This window comes from Hemicordylus capensis, chromosome 2 (genome assembly GCF_027244095.1).
Source record: "Hemicordylus capensis ecotype Gifberg chromosome 2, rHemCap1.1.pri, whole genome shotgun sequence".
In the NCBI taxonomy this organism is placed as follows: domain Eukaryota; kingdom Metazoa; phylum Chordata; class Lepidosauria; order Squamata; family Cordylidae; genus Hemicordylus; species Hemicordylus capensis.
The window spans coordinates 208,321,424-208,338,712 of record NC_069658.1 but is presented as its reverse complement, the minus strand read 5'-3'; the positions used below and the strand labels follow the sequence as shown (position 1 = coordinate 208,338,712).

The window sequence follows — 17,289 nt, the reverse complement described above, 5'->3', positions numbered from 1 at the left end:
CAAGTTTACTCAAGAGCTTTTGGTTTATCCACGCCTGTGGATAAAGGTGACACCGTTGACATAGTAGATTTGGACATCCAAAAAGCTTTTGACAAAGTTCCCCTTTGACACTCTCGAAGAACTCCAAAAGGTTAGTGAGGCAAGATTGCCCCGCAGAAGCCATGCCGGTTCTCCTTCAGCAAGGCCTGTTCTTCTATACATTTAGCAATTGTGTCCTTAAGTATGCTTCCCATCAATTTACCTGGCACAGAAGTTATGCTAACCAGCCTGTAGTTTCCTGGATCACCCCGGATCCCATTTTTGGCTACTTTCCAGTCCTCTGGTGCAGAGCCTGACTGTAGCAACAAGTTCCATATTTCTGCTAGGCGGTCAACAATTTGAGTTCCTTCAGAACTCTGGCCCTGGTGATTTGCTGATGTTTAGTATTTCAAGGCAGAAAAACAGGGCCTCATATTGGCCCAGTTCTTCAGCCTCCAAGTCTGAGCAACTCAGTTCAGGAGCAGGTATATGGTCAGTATCCTCTGCAGTGAAGATGGATGCAAAGAACTCCTTCAGCTTCTTGGCAATCTGCTTATCCTCAACATTGCCTTTTACAGGAATTATTAACTCAGAGTTCGCAGTCCCTACCTGGAGATGTCAGGAACCGAACCTTCTGTATGCAGAGCAGATGCTCTGCTCCTCAGCTATGGCCCCATCCCCATAACAAGTGGCAACGGGATGTAAGAAGTTCTCCCTCTGACAAACTGAAACTCAGTTCAGTCCTGGGTCTGGGTTGAGGAGATGTGTAGGGATTGAGCAGGTTTCCCCAAGGAGAGCAGGGCACATGTACACTTAGAGCAAAGAACACAGATGGCCACAACATTAAAAGGGAGGCAGGTACTACATATAGAATCAAGTTGCAGAGAAGCATATTTTGCAGGTAGTAATCAGGACTGGGTTGCAATGAATGCCTTGGAAAGGATATTTAGATGCCATGATGTGTCTATACCTACAAAGATTAGAATCGTTCGGACCATGGTTTTTCTCGTGACACTCTATGGATGTGAAAGCTGGACTTTGAAGAAGCAGGATAGAAAAAGCATTGATGTTTTTGAACTTGGGTGCTGGATACCATGGACAGCCAGGAAAAACCAACAAATGGATCACAGAACAAATCAATGCAGAATTTTCACTTGGGGCACAAATGACCAGGCTCAAACTATCATACAAAGACCCAGCTCCCTTGAGAAGCTCCCAGCATATATGCTGGGGAAAATTGAAGGCAAGGACAGAAGAGGAGAACAACCAGCAGCAAGGTGGACGGACTCGCTGATGACTGCAATCAATGCACCACTGAGCGACCTAAAGGCCAAGTGGAAGACAGATCATCCTGGACAGAATCTATCTATGTGGCCGCTAAGAGTCGACCCAGACTTGACAGCAATCAATCAAATCAGGACAAATGGGGCCCAATGATGTGGGGGTGAGGCTATAGCTCAGTGACAGATCTCTTGTTTTGCAAGCAGAAGGTCCCAGGTTCAATCCCTGGCAGCTTCAGCCCTTCAGAGTAGGGCTGGGAGAGACTCCTATCCAAAACCTTGGAGAGCTGCTGACAGACAGGACAGGCAGTGCCGAGCTAAATGGACCAGTGGCCTAACTCGATGGAAGACGGCTTCTTACTAGCTGTAAACTATTGTGCACATGGAAAAGCCTGGGCTTCCCAGGACTCCCATTCACCGCGGCAAGCTCCCCCCCCCCCCCCGCCGCCCCAATTAAAAACTGTAAGGCCCTACTCACTTCTACAGCTGGGAAGAACAACTCTGAGGAACGTGCACGGCCCTCAGAGGAGCCCACCCCCTCAGCTTCTGCATGAGTCACTGCTCTGGGCATCACTCCTGAATGCAAGGAGGCAAGCCCGAGGAGTGAGTCAGACACAGAAGCAACTGCACCCCACTCCGAGTGCCAGTGAATCAGCAGAGTTTCTGCACTGGGAGCAATCCAGCAAGCCAGCTTGCACGGAGGCCGAGATGCAGGAGGATAACCTGCCCCAGCCCCCAGCCAAGGCGAGGCCAGCGCCCTGGGCCATGAAGGGAAGCAGCAACCGCCAGCCTCCTCTGTGGATTGGTACCCTGAACTCACAGGAGCCCCCTCCCAGGGCTTCTCCCCAGGTGCTGGTGGGCCACATCAACACATCTCCAGCTATAATGGCCCAAGAACCTAAGGCGCAGAACCTCTGGGGGAGTCCATTCCTACAGCATTTGGAAAGGGCCGTGTTAAAAACAAAGAGCAGGCATTCACCTTTGGAGGAGTGGGGTGCGGGGAGGAGCCTAATGGCTCTCTTCCAGTTGTGATGAAACAGCTGGCTGGGGGGTTCCCCAATCAGCCCACCTTGGTGGGAACCTGGTGCGAGCGAAATCTCTTCCGGATGAGTAGTAAGACCTCTCTCACTTGGGCTGGCGAGAGGGGAGACCTCCCCTTTAATAGGGTGGAGAATGAAGCTGGTTTAATCTAGTAATTTAGCCTGATGCTGAGAATGGGGCAGGCTGGCATGCATGCATGCAGCTACCTGCCCAGAGCCCTTCAGACAAGGCAGGCTGGGAACCTAAAAATAAAACTGGAGAAAGACAGTCTGGCCCCAGAGAGCAGACGCCAGCTCCCCCCGCCGAGAACAGATTTCTAGTACTGCCTTATGTAACAAGTCCTCTGCAAGAGAGGGTGTTTGTCAAAAGCAAGGACACAGCACATACAACTATGGCAAGATCAAGATAGCCATACAGATGGCTTCAATGGGGGGCAGCGGGGAGGGTGTTTCGGCTGTCAGGCACTTGGGCAGGGGGGAGAAACTCCTGACAAGGACTCGTTTGAAGTGTGCAAAAGATTTTGTGTTTGCATGCCTCAAGACCGATAACCTGGACTTGCAGTGCCACCTACAGCAAACAGCCAGGAAACACGGCCTTCTGGAGCAGCCGATATTTCCAGGCAGCAGCATGAGGCAGACTATTATCTTTAAACATCGGTGTCTAAAGAGGAGGGACGGGGACCATGAAGTGAGGGAGAGGCAGAAGCCACCTGTGTCTGCTTCCTTGGATTTCCCAGAAGGTCTCCCTGCCCCCTAAGACTAGCTCCAGTCTCACCATGATCTTGCTCAGGCTCAGAATCGATTTCTGCACCTTTTAGTCATCTGGCAGTTTTCAGTTTCAAGGAGCAGAAAAGGCCACTGGGTTCCTAGGTGCCAATTCAAGCATTTCCACAAAGACACCAAAGGGGGCCAGATTATTAATGGTCCGGACCCAGCTGGACATTTAGAGACAACAGTGGAAAGGGAGCAAGACCAAAGTCCTTAAAAGCTTCCGTCTTTGCCTTATGTAAGGATCTGCTGGGGACCTCTGCTTCAAGCACCCGATCTCTCTCCCCCGCACCTCTCTCTGTGTCTATGTCCGTCTCTCTCTCTCTCTGATTCTGATGCCGCTTCTAAACTATTCTGTTGGCTGAGGTTCATTCTAGGAGGAAGAAAACCTCGACTCCAAAAAGGGTCTCGGATAAGGAGGAGAACACACTCCTGTCTGCAAAGGAAGAGGCACTTCGTCATCTCACAGATGCACAGAAAGAAAATGGTATTTTTAAAGAGCGAGAATCGTCACACAGGATAAGACCAGAGGCCTATCCAGGAACTGATCAGACACTTGTGCAAAGCTCAACAAGGGCAGCCGGCCTCTCTTTTGTCCCTTGCACTCAGACAGACTTCCTCCCAAGAGGCAGTGCTGGGGACTTCTCCAGCCGAGGAGGACACCAGGGCGGCAGGGAGGTACTCTGCTGCCCCGACGGGGACCTTTAAAACGGAGCACCAGGAGAGGAAATGTGGTGGAGGGGTAAGGGCACCTCCCCCACCCTTAAAGGTACGCCTCCACCCCTGCCTTCAAACCGGTGGAACTCCCGGCCGAACGAACAGGTTTGGAGGCTCAAAAAGGGCCTCCACACGGGTTCCGTGCACGTCCCTACCCCTTTAGAGCTCGGAACTCAGAGGTTCCCTTTTCAGCTCTTGTGGTTAATAGCTGCAGAGAGACCCCGCCCTCCACATGGTGAGCACACAGAGAAAGCCCTGCTGTGTGAGATCAGATCAGAAGACCCATCTGGCATCCTGTTGCCAGCGGCAGCCGCCCAGATGCTCACACCAAGCTGGGTATGAAGACAACAGATCCTCCCTGCCGACAGCATCTGGTCCTCAGATGCTTCCTCAAGTTTACCGTTTGTTGGTTCACCCTAAATATGACTTGTCCCCTTTGCTAAGCAGGGTCCACCCTGGGAGAGTAGAAGCGTGAGCACTGTAAGATATTCCCCTCAGGGGATGGAGCCTGGGAAGAGCAGAAGGTTCCCAGTTCCCTCCCTGGCAGCATCTCCAAGAGAGGGCTGAGAGAGATTCCTGCCTGCAACCTTGGAGAAGCTGCTGCCAATCTGGGTTGACAATACTGAGCTAGATGGACCAATAGTCTGACTCAGTATACAGCAGCTTCCTATGTGACACGGAGAGCTGCTGCCCTTATGTTCACTTCTAAGCTTTTTCTCTACTGGCTCCTAAGGGTTATGGGCAGGCTCCCAGGGATGTCTGAGTCCCTTCTTATCTTATTTCTTTTCAGCAGGGGGCTGCATAAGCCAAAATGGTTTTGCTTGCACTTTTCACTGATCTCTTACTGTTATTTCAAGGGTTTTCTTATTAAAGTGTGCATTTCAGCGGGGACACGAGTGAGTGAGTGTAGGAAGGGAGGAGGAGGAGGAGGGAGGGAGGGAGGGGTCGGTCCTCTGGACCAAAAGACAAGTTGAACATTTAAAAAAAAAAAAATCAAGCTCTTCCATTCAGACTTAGCTTGTGCAGAGGAAGCTAGAAACTCTTTGAAAGCCTAAACCATTTGTGGATATTTAGAAGACCTATCCCATCCACAGAGATTTCTCTGGCATTAAGCAGAACGAACTTTCCATGCAATGCAAGCTGTCCTCTTATTTGATAAGAGGGGCACTCACCTCTAAGCAGATCAAAGAGCGGAGGACCACAGTCCTCTGGAATTGTGTAGTCCCCTTTCCCGATGTTTTCAAATAACTTATAAATATTATCGCCCTCAAAGGGATAAAGACCTGTTGTAATGTTGTATCTGCAAAAGAGGAAAAACAGCAGGACGTTGAGAGGGGGCAGAAGTAAAGCATGCATAGAGGTATTATTACAATATCTATTGATTGCTTTTCAATCAAAAGAGTTCTCAAAGCAGTGCACACAACAAAGACAATGAAGTAAGAGTGAAGAGATGGCTCCCTGTCCCAAGAGGGCTGGCTTGCTTGCTTGCTTGATTTTTAGACCACCCTTACAAAATAGCTCAGGGCGGTTCACAAATATCAAAGACCCTTTATTGTCTAAACAGATGCCTCCCCCCAAAAAACATAGGGAGGTGCCTTCTGCTGAGGCAGACCTTTGGGCCATCCAGCTCAGTCTTGTCTGCACTGACTGGCAGCAGCACACCCAAGTGTCAGGCAGGAGGCCCTCCCAGCCCCACCAGAGACACTGCCAGGGAGTCAACCCAGGACCTTCTCCATTCTAGGCAGGGGCTCTGCCACTGAGCTGCGGCCCCCTCCCCACCATGACCAGCAACAGCCACTGGCACTCGGCTAGGCAGGGACGACCGCTCCCCTCTGCTCAACAGGCGGCACTTGGAGAAGGTGCCTCTTTGCCCTGTTAGCAAGCAACAAGGGTCTCTTGCCACTCTCCTTCAAGCTGTTTCAAGGAGGAAGGAGGAGGGGATGTGGCGGCAGGGTAAGTGGTGAGCCAGCATGGTGTAGTGGTTAGAGTGCTGGACTAGGACTGAGGAGAACCGAGTTCAAATCCCCATTGAGCCATGAGACTTGCTGGGTGACTCTGGGCCAGTCACTTCTCTCTCAGCCTAGCCTACTTCACAGGGTTGTTGTGAGGAGAAACCTAAGCATGTAGTACACCACTCTGGGCTCCTTGGAGGAAGAGCGGGATATAAAATGTGAAATTAAATTTAAAATAAGGACAGCCAAAATCTACCAGGAAGCCATTTTGGAGGCGAAGCAGTGATGTTTGGCCCACTCTCTCTTCACTTGAGGCCAACACCACATCAACCCTATTCACACATTACGATTAAGGCTCATACAAGGTGTACAGATCTATGGGCAGGGACAGTTATTCACAGGCTAAGCCGAACCAAGGACACTGCCCTTCTAGCTATACCTTACGTCTGACAGACCTGTAGCCAAGTTCACTTTTTAAATGGATACAGGTACAGTCATTTGCAAACACAGATGTATGCATGTACAGGTATCTGTTCCCACATAATGAAGTGTCTAAACAGGGCTACTTTGCCACCCACAGGAACAGAGGAAGCTGCCTCCTACCCAGTCAGACCCTTGGTCCATCTAGCTCAGTATGGTCTACACAGATTGGCAGCGGCTTCTCCCAGGTTGCAGGCAGGAGTCTCCCTCCGCCCTGTCTTGGAGATGCTGCCAGGGAGGGAACCGGGAACCTTCTGCATGCAAGCAGGCAGGTGCTCTTCCCAGAGCGGCCCCATCCCCTCAGGGGAGTACCTTAAAGTGCTCACACATGTAGTCTCTTATTCACATGCAAACCAGGGCAGACCCTACTGAGCAAAGGGGGCCATTCACGCTTGCTACCGAAAGACCTCCTTCCTCCAGCACCATGGCACAATTAAGAGGGAGTACACAAACACAGAAGGAAGAGGAAGTCGCCTCAGAGGATCCCTCCTCCCCGGCCTAAGCAGGCCGCTTCTGCCTTGGGCTCCTGTCACACTTACAGCGTGACGCCTGCTGACCAAATATCCACTTTGAAGCCAGAAAAGGTATCGAGGCCGTTGGCGATTTCCGGCGGCTGGAAAGCGGGTGATCCCTGACTCGTTCGGCACATGTCATCTTCAGCAAACGGATGCAAGGCCTGCAACCGGGAGGCAATGAGGAGCAGCGGTCAGCATTTGGGTCAAAGACAGGGACAGAAATCAAGTTCTTCTTGTCGTCCTATGCAAATTTATTTAGCGTGATGGACTAAAATCACTTAAAAATTTAACACATTTCTATAGCACCCCAGGTGGTTTACACAATAAAAATATATCAAAATTTAAAGTGTTTCTCATTAGGTTTAAGAATGAGGCTGATGAAACAGAAATGTATTTTGTATCTAACAGACACCCTAGAAAATGTTTGGTAAGGGTTGGTTATAGTCTGTCTGTTGGAGGTGTAGTTTAGAAATGGGAACATTTAATGCATACAGTTCAGTCTTGTCCTATTGTTTCGTTTTGGCCTGAAATTCGTAAGATCGCTAATATGTCTTTGCAGGTGTCTTTTTAGGAGGTTCATGTGCTTTTGGGGTACATGCCTAGTATGCGGAATCTTGCTTTACATCAAGAATTATGGATCTATCAAGCATGAGAGTTGCTAATAAGATTACACAACACTGGAAGGACAGAGCTACTTCTGATCTTCAACTTTGGATAACTGATGGGTATTCCTGGTTGGCATTTGAACTGGTTTTCTTTTGGTAGAATGGCAAAGGATTTTCTAGCAATCTAGTCTAATTTTAATGTACTTATTTGCAGTTTAATGAGGAAGATACTTGGGCTCCCCCCCACACCCATGCAGTATTAAAGTCAGCATTATATACTGTGTAAATTAAAGGATGCTTTTGTCGGTATTTTTAGCCTACTTTCCAGTAGGCTTATGAGGTCACCCAGCATTCTCTCTGTGTGCGTGTGTGTCTCCCCCTATCAACTTCGCAACACCGGGACCAATATGAACCAAATCGGGTACAGCTGTAATAAGTGGGCTAACTTGTGAACCACCTAACCGATTTGAACCAAGTTTGCTACAGATGCAGGGAGACATAGGGATGCCCAAATGGCGTGTTGTGTGATGTAATCCACTCAAATTTAAGATGGCAGCCGCGTGAACATCGGAGGTGCAAGTGGGATAATTTGTAGACTGTCTAACCAATTTAAACCAAATTAGGAACAGTTGCAGTGAGTGACAAAGATACCTCAGTGGTGTAGTTTGTGATGTCTTCATCCACCATGATTCAAGATGGCGGAACCATAGACTTCTGAGGCGCAAGTGCACTAACTTGAAGACAGTCTAACCGATTTGAATCAAATTTGGAACAGCTGTACTGAGTGACACACAAGGACACCTCAATGGTGCTATTTGTAATGACGATATCCACCCTGATCCAAGATGGCAGACACATGAAGAGGCACAAGAAATCTAACTTGTGGACCTCAATTTGTACCAAATTTAGTTCAGTTGTAGAAACAGGGAAAGGAAAGTAGGCTGATTAGTTCTTACTAGAACTTGTTTTTTTAATCCAACTATGAACTTATTCATATGGATCATTTTGGGTTTTTTTGTTCAGTTGAAATGAAGGGGAAACACATTAACACAATTTACTCTTTACATATCTAAAATTAGTTTTAGTTCTGTTCTAGATGGGGCTGCACTCCCTCTAAAAGACCAGGTTCGCAGTCTGGGGGTAGTGATCCAGCATGGTCACTAGGATCTCGTGGCCTCTATGCCTCGGAGCGCTTTTTAAGATATGCTGGCTGCCAACTTACCTGGATGGAGATAGTTTGGCCATGGTTACCCATGCTCTGGTAACCTCCTGTTTAGATTATTGCAATGTGTTGTATGTGGGGCTACCATTCAAAGCAGTCCAGGAACTGCAGTTGGTCCAAAATAGGGCCACAAGATTACCAACTGGGGCGGAGCATTTTGGTACCACCACGCCAGTGCTCCGTGAGCTGTACTGGCTCCCTGTCCATTTCTGGGCCCAATCAAAATTCTTGTTTTTCACCTTTAAAGCCCTAAACAGCTTGGGACCAGGTTACCTTGAGAGTGCCTTGCCCCAGGTGTCCTGACCTGGACTCTGAGATCCTCTTTGGAGGCCCTGCTCCAGGTGCCCTTGCCAAATGAGGTGAGGCAGGTGGCTACTGCCTTTTCGGTGGTGGCACCCCATTTACAGAATAGCCTCCCCAGTGAGGATTGCTGCCGTCATCACTTGGGTCTTTTAAAATTTGGGTCTTTAATTTTTTAAAAAAGTTTATATTTGATTTTGTATTGTGTGTATATTCTATTTGATTGCCACCCAGAGAACACTTTGTTATGGGGTGGCTAACCAATAAATCTAGCAGTAGTATTAATAAGAGCTTAGTTGAATAGGTGTGTCATTGGAGTCTCTCTGTAAGCTCTTATTCCCACAGGGAGCACACTCCAAAGCCCCAGGGCGACTACAAAGAAGGCCTGCCCCCAAGCAGCCACCGGACAAGCACCAACCCCAAATGCAACTGGCTGCATTGTGACCATAGGTGTGCTCTGTGATGCTAGTGTCTTCCTGGACATCTTCCAGCACATGCAAATGGGGGAGGGGGCTTCCAAATATGGGGGTAACAATTGGTATATTGTCAACCCAAACACACCCCATACATGCACAGAGAGTGTATGTGGGGGGGGGAGGAAGAAGGCGTGCTTGCGCACATGGTTCAGGAGCCCAAGCGTACCTCTGCCACCCCCAGATCGGAGATCTTCAGCGTCCCATTGGTTGTTAGCAGGAGGTTTCCCGGTTTGATATCTTTGTGGACGATTCCTTGACTATGCAGGTATTCCAACCCATCTATAAGCTGGCAAAAGTACCTGCACAAGTGAGAAAAAGAGGGAGAGACCAGTCAAGGGAGGGCGACCAATAGGCCACCATCTGGTATGACACAGTATAGCTGGCCTGGTCACCGAGTACCCCAAGTCACCTCCTGGGCTTACTTACCCGTGCGCCTGAAAGACTGGAAACTTTTTTTCTGGGACGCTGTCCAACATCTCTTGCATGCCGCACACACAGTACTCCATCACCATATACGTGAGAGGGAGAGAGTCAAGGAAGGTTAGAGATGGAATCGGAGCCCTGGACAGAAGGGCCACAGAGACAGCCAGAGGCACTGCTGCAGAAGACCCGGCCTCTCAAGGAAAGAAAAAGGCTTTCCCCACCACCTGCTACCTACTGGGGATCTTTTTGAACTGGAGATGCTGCCAATTGAACCTGGAGCCTTCTGCACGCAACGCATCTAGCTGACTATGGTCCACACCTGGGCTACTCAGCCCTCCAGCTGTTTCTGGACTACAGATCCCAGCATCCCCAGACCCAGCGGCCAATATTTATTATATTTGTACACTGCCCCAAATTCCCATCTCTGGGTGGTTTACAGCAACATACAACAAATCAAATACAATTTAAAATGACAAGTCTAGTTAAAAAGCTTGGGTGAACAGATGTGTCCTAACATCTGTTTTTTTAAACCTTGCCAGAGATGAGGCGGCTCTTATTTCAGCATTCCAGGGTCTTAGGGCAATAACAAAGAAGGCCATTCCCTGAGTGGCCACCAGATGAGTTGGTGGCACCTCTCCAGATGATCTCAATGGGCAGTGGGGCTCAAGGCAAAGACGACATCATCTGAAATATCCAGGGCCTAAGCTGTTTAGGGCTTTATAGGTTATAATCAGCACCTTGTATTTTGCCTGGAAACTTATTGGAAACCACTGTGGTTCTTTTAATATAGAATAATATAGGTCTTTCTGAGATGACCCAGAGACCAACCCGGCTGACGCATTCTGTACCAACTGCAGTTTCCAGACTACGTACAAAGGCAGCCCCACATAGAGCGCATTGCAGTAGTCCAGTCTGGAGGTTACCAGCAGATGTACCACTGTCTTGAAGTCATTAATATCAAGAAATGGACACAGCTGGCGTACTAGCCGAAGCTGATAGAAAACACCTCTGGCCACTGCCTCAAACTGACACACCAGGGAGAGGTTAAGATCCAGAAGCATCCTCAGACTGCATACCTGCTCCTTCTGAGGAAGTGTGACAGCATCCAGAAGCAGCAGATCAAAATTGTCTCCCGAGTTCTGACCCCGCACAATAAGTACTTACGTCCTATTTGGATTCAGTCTCAGTTTGTTATCCCTCATCCAGCCCATCACTGCCTCCAGGCAGGCATTTATGGAGGTTATGCCTTCTGCATATTACGCTGACATGGAGCAATAGATTTAGGTGTCATCAACATACTAATAATACCCTGCACCAAATCTCCTGATGATCTCTCCCAGCAGTTTCATGTAGATGTTATGGAGCCCGGAGGAACACCATACAAAAATTCACGTTTTTAAAAACAACAATCTTCAAGCAACACCATCTGGAATCTGCCCAAGAAGCAGGAGTGGAACCACCACAAAGCAGTGCCTCCCACTCCCAACCCCATCAGGCATTCCAGAAGGATACTACGGTTGATAGTATCGAAAGCCATCAAGAGATCCAGAAGGACCAACAAAGTCACACTTCCTCTGTCAATTCCCAACTGGAGATCATCCATCAGGCTGACCAAGGCAGTCTCCACCCCATGGCCCGCCCAAAAGCCAGTCTGAAATGGGTCTAGATCAATGGTTCCCAATCTGGGAGTCTCCAGACAGTTGTAGTTCAGCAACATCTGGGAGGCTCCAAGTTTGCGAACCACTGGTCTTGGTGATCAGTTTCTCCACTGCCTAAAGCTGGGAGGCCACCCACCCACCCCCACCTCAATTATTTTGCCCAGCCACAGAAGGTTGGCCTATAGTTGCTCAACTCTGAGGGAACCAAGGCAGGCTTCTTCAGAAGCGGTCTAAAGATAATCTCTACCAAGCCTTCTACAACAACCTCCCTGCCAGATAGTATAAGCCATGTAGGGTAAGTGTCAAGAGAACAGGTGGTAGGCCGTACTGTTCCAATCAGCTTGTCCACATCCTCAGGAGTCAAACAAACTGATTCAGCCTAACCACATAAGAGGAGTTGCTGGACACCTCTGCATTAGGCTCTGCAAGAATACGAGGTATTTTAGCCACAAAGGACTCATTTAGGATGTCACAATGCGTAATTGATGGCTCCAAATACCGATTCAAGGTAGTAGAAGGGGCCGGCACGAGGCCTCTCACAATCCTGAACAACTCCACTGGGCATAAGCTTGAGGATGCAATATGGGCAGAAAAGAATCGCTTCTTTGCCACATGTATTGCTTGAGCATAGGTTTTCAAAAATGCACTCTACGTTGTAATCTGTTGGATTCAAGTCTTTCTCCTCTTGCGCTCCAGTCGTCTACCTTGCCGCTTCAGCTCCTGCAGTTCTTCCATACACCAAGGGGCCAATTCCGAAGTGGGTCGGAGAGACCATGTCTACTGCCCTGGTGAGTTTGCTGTTCCAGTTCTCCCCCAGGGCATCAACAGAGTCACAGGGCTAAGCCAACACTAAATCCTTCCAAGGCTTCTTGGAATCTGACTGGACTCAACAACCTTCTCAGGTGGACCATTCTAATAGGCCCCTCACCCCCGCGGAGATGGGACATGACTTTGAGTCCAACCTTAACAAGATGGTGGCCCATCCATGACAATGGGGAAATCACAGGGGTCCCCACTCACAGAACACCACCCTGATCAGAGTGAAAGACCAGATCAAGCATGTGACCAACACTGTGCTTTAGTCCTGAGACCACTTGGCCATAGTTGTCATGGCAGCTAAGAACTCCTGAGCTGCCCCGGACAAATTGGTCTCCGAGTGAACATTGAAGTCCTCACCACCAACAACCTGGGAGACTCCCAATGTCTACAGTAGTCAGGGATGATGGGAACTATAGGCTAACATCTGCAAGACAGCTGAAGTTGCATAGTCCTGGTCTACACTGACTGGCAGCAGCTCTTCAGGATCTTACAAGGAGATATTCTTCAGCCCTATAAGGAGATGCTGCCAGGGACTGCATCTAGGACCTTCAGCATGCAAAGCCACCCACCGAACTCTGGATGAACAGATGAAACTTTCTCATGCCGAGTTGGACTTTCTAGCTCCAGACAGCATACTCCAGTTGGCAACAGCTCTCCAGGGATCTCTCAGCACCTGTGGCTACTGCAGATGCCAGACACTGAACTTGGGACAATTCTGCAGGTGGCCCACCCCTAGGGGAGATGGAAGACTAGGAAGAGGGTTGATCCTTGGTGCCCACCACCGAGCAAGCGCTCCAAGCTTTTCCAGTTTGTCCGGCCCAACTGCACAGGAAGCTAAGCTTTAAAATACTGATGCAGCTGAGAAGAAGCTTGCCGGCTGGCCCCATTTGGTCAGGAGAGGCTGGGAGCATGAAGAGCATCCCGCTTCATCACACTCTCAATTAAAACCTGTCCAGGCCAGAGAGAGGGCGCCCTGAATTTGAGCCAAAGATTCAGTGGCTCACTTTAAAAAGGAAGAGCTGATGAACACGGGATTCCCAACCCTGGTGTGCTGCTTGGAATGAAAGTGCAGGAGTTGGTGGGAGGGAGCATTTTCAAATCTGGAAATTTTTCCAGAGAAAAATCAGCAAGAAGGAAGAATGTTTAAGTGTTGCCCCTACACATGTGTAAACCTGTAAAATAGCTGAGCCACCCAGTGGATGGGCATAATGGAAACCTGGTGGAATGTTGAGAACCAGTGGGACACTGTTATTCCAGGATACAAACTCAACAGAAAGGACAGGGAGGGTAGGGTTGGGGGTGGAGCAGCACTATATATTAAAGAAGGGAATAGAATCCAACAAGCTAGAAAACCTAAGACGACCAGAATCCTCCACAGAATCATTATGGGTGACAATACACATTTCCTTTCAGTCCTCGTAACCAGGGATGTGCTTTTGCCCACCGGACCAAAATGCTGAGAGTGACCAGGAGTTGGAGAGACAAATCAGAGAGCTGTCAACGAGATACAGAGCGGTAATAATGGGTGACTTCAATCACCCTCGCATGGACTAGGCAAACTAATGTTTCGTACTGACAGAGAGGCCAGATTGCTAGATATGCAAAACAACTGTGCCTTAGAATAGCTGGTCGTGGAACCAACCAGAAAGAAGGTGACCTTGGACTTAATCCCAAGTGGTGCCCAGGACTTGGTGCAAGATGTCAAGAGTTGTAGAAGCATTGGGGAACAGTGACCGAAGTGTGATCCAATTCAGCTTATATGTGAGTGGAGCACTACTAAGCAAGTCCAACACAGATGCATTGGACTTCAGAATAGGAAAAGGACTGGTAAAACGAAAGCAATGCTGGTATGAAAGGGATTAAGGACAAGGCGATTGCAGAGAAGCTGAATGAGTTCTTTGGATCTGTCTTCACGGTGGAAGATACGGACTATGTACCAGCTTCAGAACTGAGCTTCTCAGGCTTGGAGGCTGAAGAATTGGGCCAACTTGAGGTGATGAAAGGATGTTGCAGATGGCATCCACTCAAAAGTTCTGAATGGACTCAAATATGAAATTGCTGATCTCCTAGCAATAATATGTCACTTGTTCCTACAATCAAGCTCTATACCAGAGAACCGGAAAGTAGTCAATGTAACCCTGATGTTTAAAAAAGGGATCTAGGAGGTTACAGGCCAGTTATCTTAACTTCTGTGCCAGGTAAATTGTAGCAAAGCATACTCAAAGACAAGATTGTTAAACATATAGAAGAACAGGACTTGCTGAAGGAGAACCAGCATGGCTTCTGAAGGGGAAAGTCTTGCCTCACTAACCTTTTGGAGTTCTTTGCGTGTCAACAGGCATGTGGATAAAGGTGATATGGTTGACACAGTGGAGTTGCAAAAAGCTTTTGACAAAGTTACCCAACAAAAGGTTCTTGAGTAAACTTAGCAGTCATGGGATAAGGGGACAGATTCCTGTGTGGATTGGTCACTGGTTGAAAGGCAGGAAACAGAAGGTAGGAATAAATGGAGAGTTTTCACAATGGAGGAAAGTAAGAAGTGGGGTCCCCCAAGGATCTGTACTGGGACCAGTGCTCTGCCAGCTTTTTCATAAATGATCTAGAAGTGGGGATAAGCAGCCAAGTGGCCAATTTTATTTATTTATTTGATATGAAGATGACACTAAACTATTTAGGGTAGCAAAATCCAAGAGAGATTGGAGTGAGGAGCTCCAAAAGGATCTCTCCAAACTGGGTGAGTGGGCAACAAAATGGCAAATGCAGTTCAATGTAAGCAAGTGTAAAGTGATACATTTTAGGGCAAAAAAAGACCCTTAATTCACATATACACTGATGAGGTCAGAGCTGAAAAGTGACCAACCAGGAGAGAGATCTTGGGGTGGGGGGTGGACAGCTCGATGAAAGTGTTCTCAGTGTGCAGCAACTGTGAAAAAGGCCAATTCCATGCTAGGGATCATTAGGAAGGGGACTGAAACTAAAAATGATAATATTATAATGCCATTATACAAATCTATGGTGTAGCCACATTTGGAGTACTGTGTGCAGTTCTGCTCACTGTATCTTAAGGATGACATTGTAGAATTGGAAAAGGTGCAGAAGAGGGCAACCCTGATCAGATGATTCCTTATGAGGCAAGGCTACAGCATCTACGGCTTTTGAGTTTGGAAAAGAGGCAATTACAGGGAGACATGACAGAAGTGTATAAAACTATACATCAAGTAGAGGAAGTGATGTTTCTTCCTCTCTCACAACACTAGAACCAGGGGTCATCCTCAAACTTAAGGCCGGAAAATTTAGGACCAACGAAAGGAAGTACTTTTCCACACAGCACATAATTAAGCTATGGAGTTCTCTGCCACAGGATGCGGTTATGGCCGCCAGCTTGGATGGCTTTAGAAGGGGCTTAGACAAATCCATGAAGGACAGGCTGCTAGTCTGGTAGCTATAGGCCACCTCGAGTCTCAGAGGCAGGATGCCTCTCAATACCAGTTGCGGGGGAACAGCAGCAGGGGAGAGGGCATTGCCCTCACCTCTTGCCTGTGGACTCCCCAGAGGCATCTGGTGGGCCATTGTGTGAATCAAAATGCTGGACTGGATAGGCTTTGGGCCTGATCCAGAAGGGCTGTTCTTATGCATGTGGGGTTAGATATAAAGGAGGGAGACGGAGAACAAGACAGACAAATCAGTTGTGGGATGTGAAAGTATCCTCTAAAAATATCACACACACTCATCCTAACAGAGAGAGGATGTCATGCTGAGTAAACCAAAGCAGAGTCACTCTGGCCTCGGAAGAAGCAGCTGTGGAAGCAGCAGAAGAGGGACTGCAGCCCGAGGGACCAGAGGGTCTTCGAGAGAGGGAATCATGATGCAGGAAGGTACGCCAAGGAGAAGCCTAGGATCCCAGCCAAGCAGCTGTCCATGGCAAGCTGCTACTCATGCAACGGGGCAGCCTTCCCTGGGCTCTCTCCCACCCCTCTGTCTCCATGCACCATCACAGCCGCTTTTTAAAGCAGCAACCCATGTCTGCACCAAGGTTCCTGGCCAACAGAAGGGCAAGACCAGCAACCCTCCCTGCCCAAGCCACCTTTCTTTCTCTAATCACATTTATACACCACCCAAACATTTGTCTCTGGGCGGTTTAAAGGCTCTGTATGGTGGCAGGCCACTAGCCGAGCCCCTGCTTTGCACGCAGGAGGCCCCAGGTTCAATCCTTGGCCACATCTCCAGGTGGAGCTAGGAAAGACTGGAGAAGTGCTGCCAGTCAGCGTAGACCACAAGCAGCTAGATGGACCAAGGACCTGACTCGCTATAAGGCAGCTTCCTACATGCCTTTGCCTTGGGCCACAACCAATATGCTGGGGGTGGTGGGGCCATAGCCTAATGAGAGGGCATCTGCTTGGCATGCAGGGCGTCCCAGCTTCAATCTGTGGCAGCACAGGAAGCTGACTTACACCTGGGTCAGACCACCAGCCCATCCAGCTCAGTACTGTCTACCCAGACTGGCAGCGGCTTTTCCACGGTTGCAGGCAGGAGTCCCTCTCAGCCCTGTCTGCAGATGCTGCCAGGGAAGCAACCTGGAACCTTCTGCATGCAAGCAGGTAGGCGCTCTTGCCAGAGTGGCCCCGTCAGAGGGGAGTATCTTGCAGTGCTCAGATGTAGCCTCCCATTCAAATGCAAGTCAGGGCAAACCCTGCTTAGCAAAGGAGACAATTCATGCTTGCTGCCGCAAGACCAGCTCTTTTCCATGCAGGCTGCATCTCCAGGTAGGGCTGAGCAAGTCTCTTGCTTGAGATCCTGGAGTCTCTGCCAGTCAGTGTAGGCAATCCTGAGCTAGATGGCCCAAGGCTCTGACTCGGAAGCCAGCTTCCTATGCACATGCATAGCAGCGTCCCCATCTACCAGCAGTGTTCCCTAAAGCATGTGCGTGGAACATAGGAAGCTGCCATATACCGAGTCAGACCCTTGGTCCATCTAGCTCAGTACTGTCTACCCAGATTGGCAGTGGCTTCTCCAAGG

General features: G+C 48.9%; 1 protein-coding gene across 6 annotated transcripts in view; it reads right to left on the bottom strand.

Annotated features, from left to right (window-relative positions):
• The window catches only part of STK11 (serine/threonine kinase 11), a 60,400-nt gene that overhangs the window by 21,603 nt on the left and 21,508 nt on the right, over window positions 1-17,289 (bottom strand). For all 6 annotated transcript variants that reach the window (XM_053303481.1, XM_053303482.1, XM_053303484.1 and 3 more), the window contains exons 3-6: window positions 9,800-9,889; window positions 9,540-9,672; window positions 6,795-6,931; window positions 4,996-5,123 (exon numbers count right to left, since the gene is read on the bottom strand). In XM_053303481.1, coding sequence (XP_053159456.1) covers window positions 4,996-5,123; window positions 6,795-6,931; window positions 9,540-9,672; window positions 9,800-9,889 — 488 coding nt within the window. The remainder of the gene's footprint in view (window positions 1-4,995; window positions 5,124-6,794; window positions 6,932-9,539; window positions 9,673-9,799; window positions 9,890-17,289) is intronic.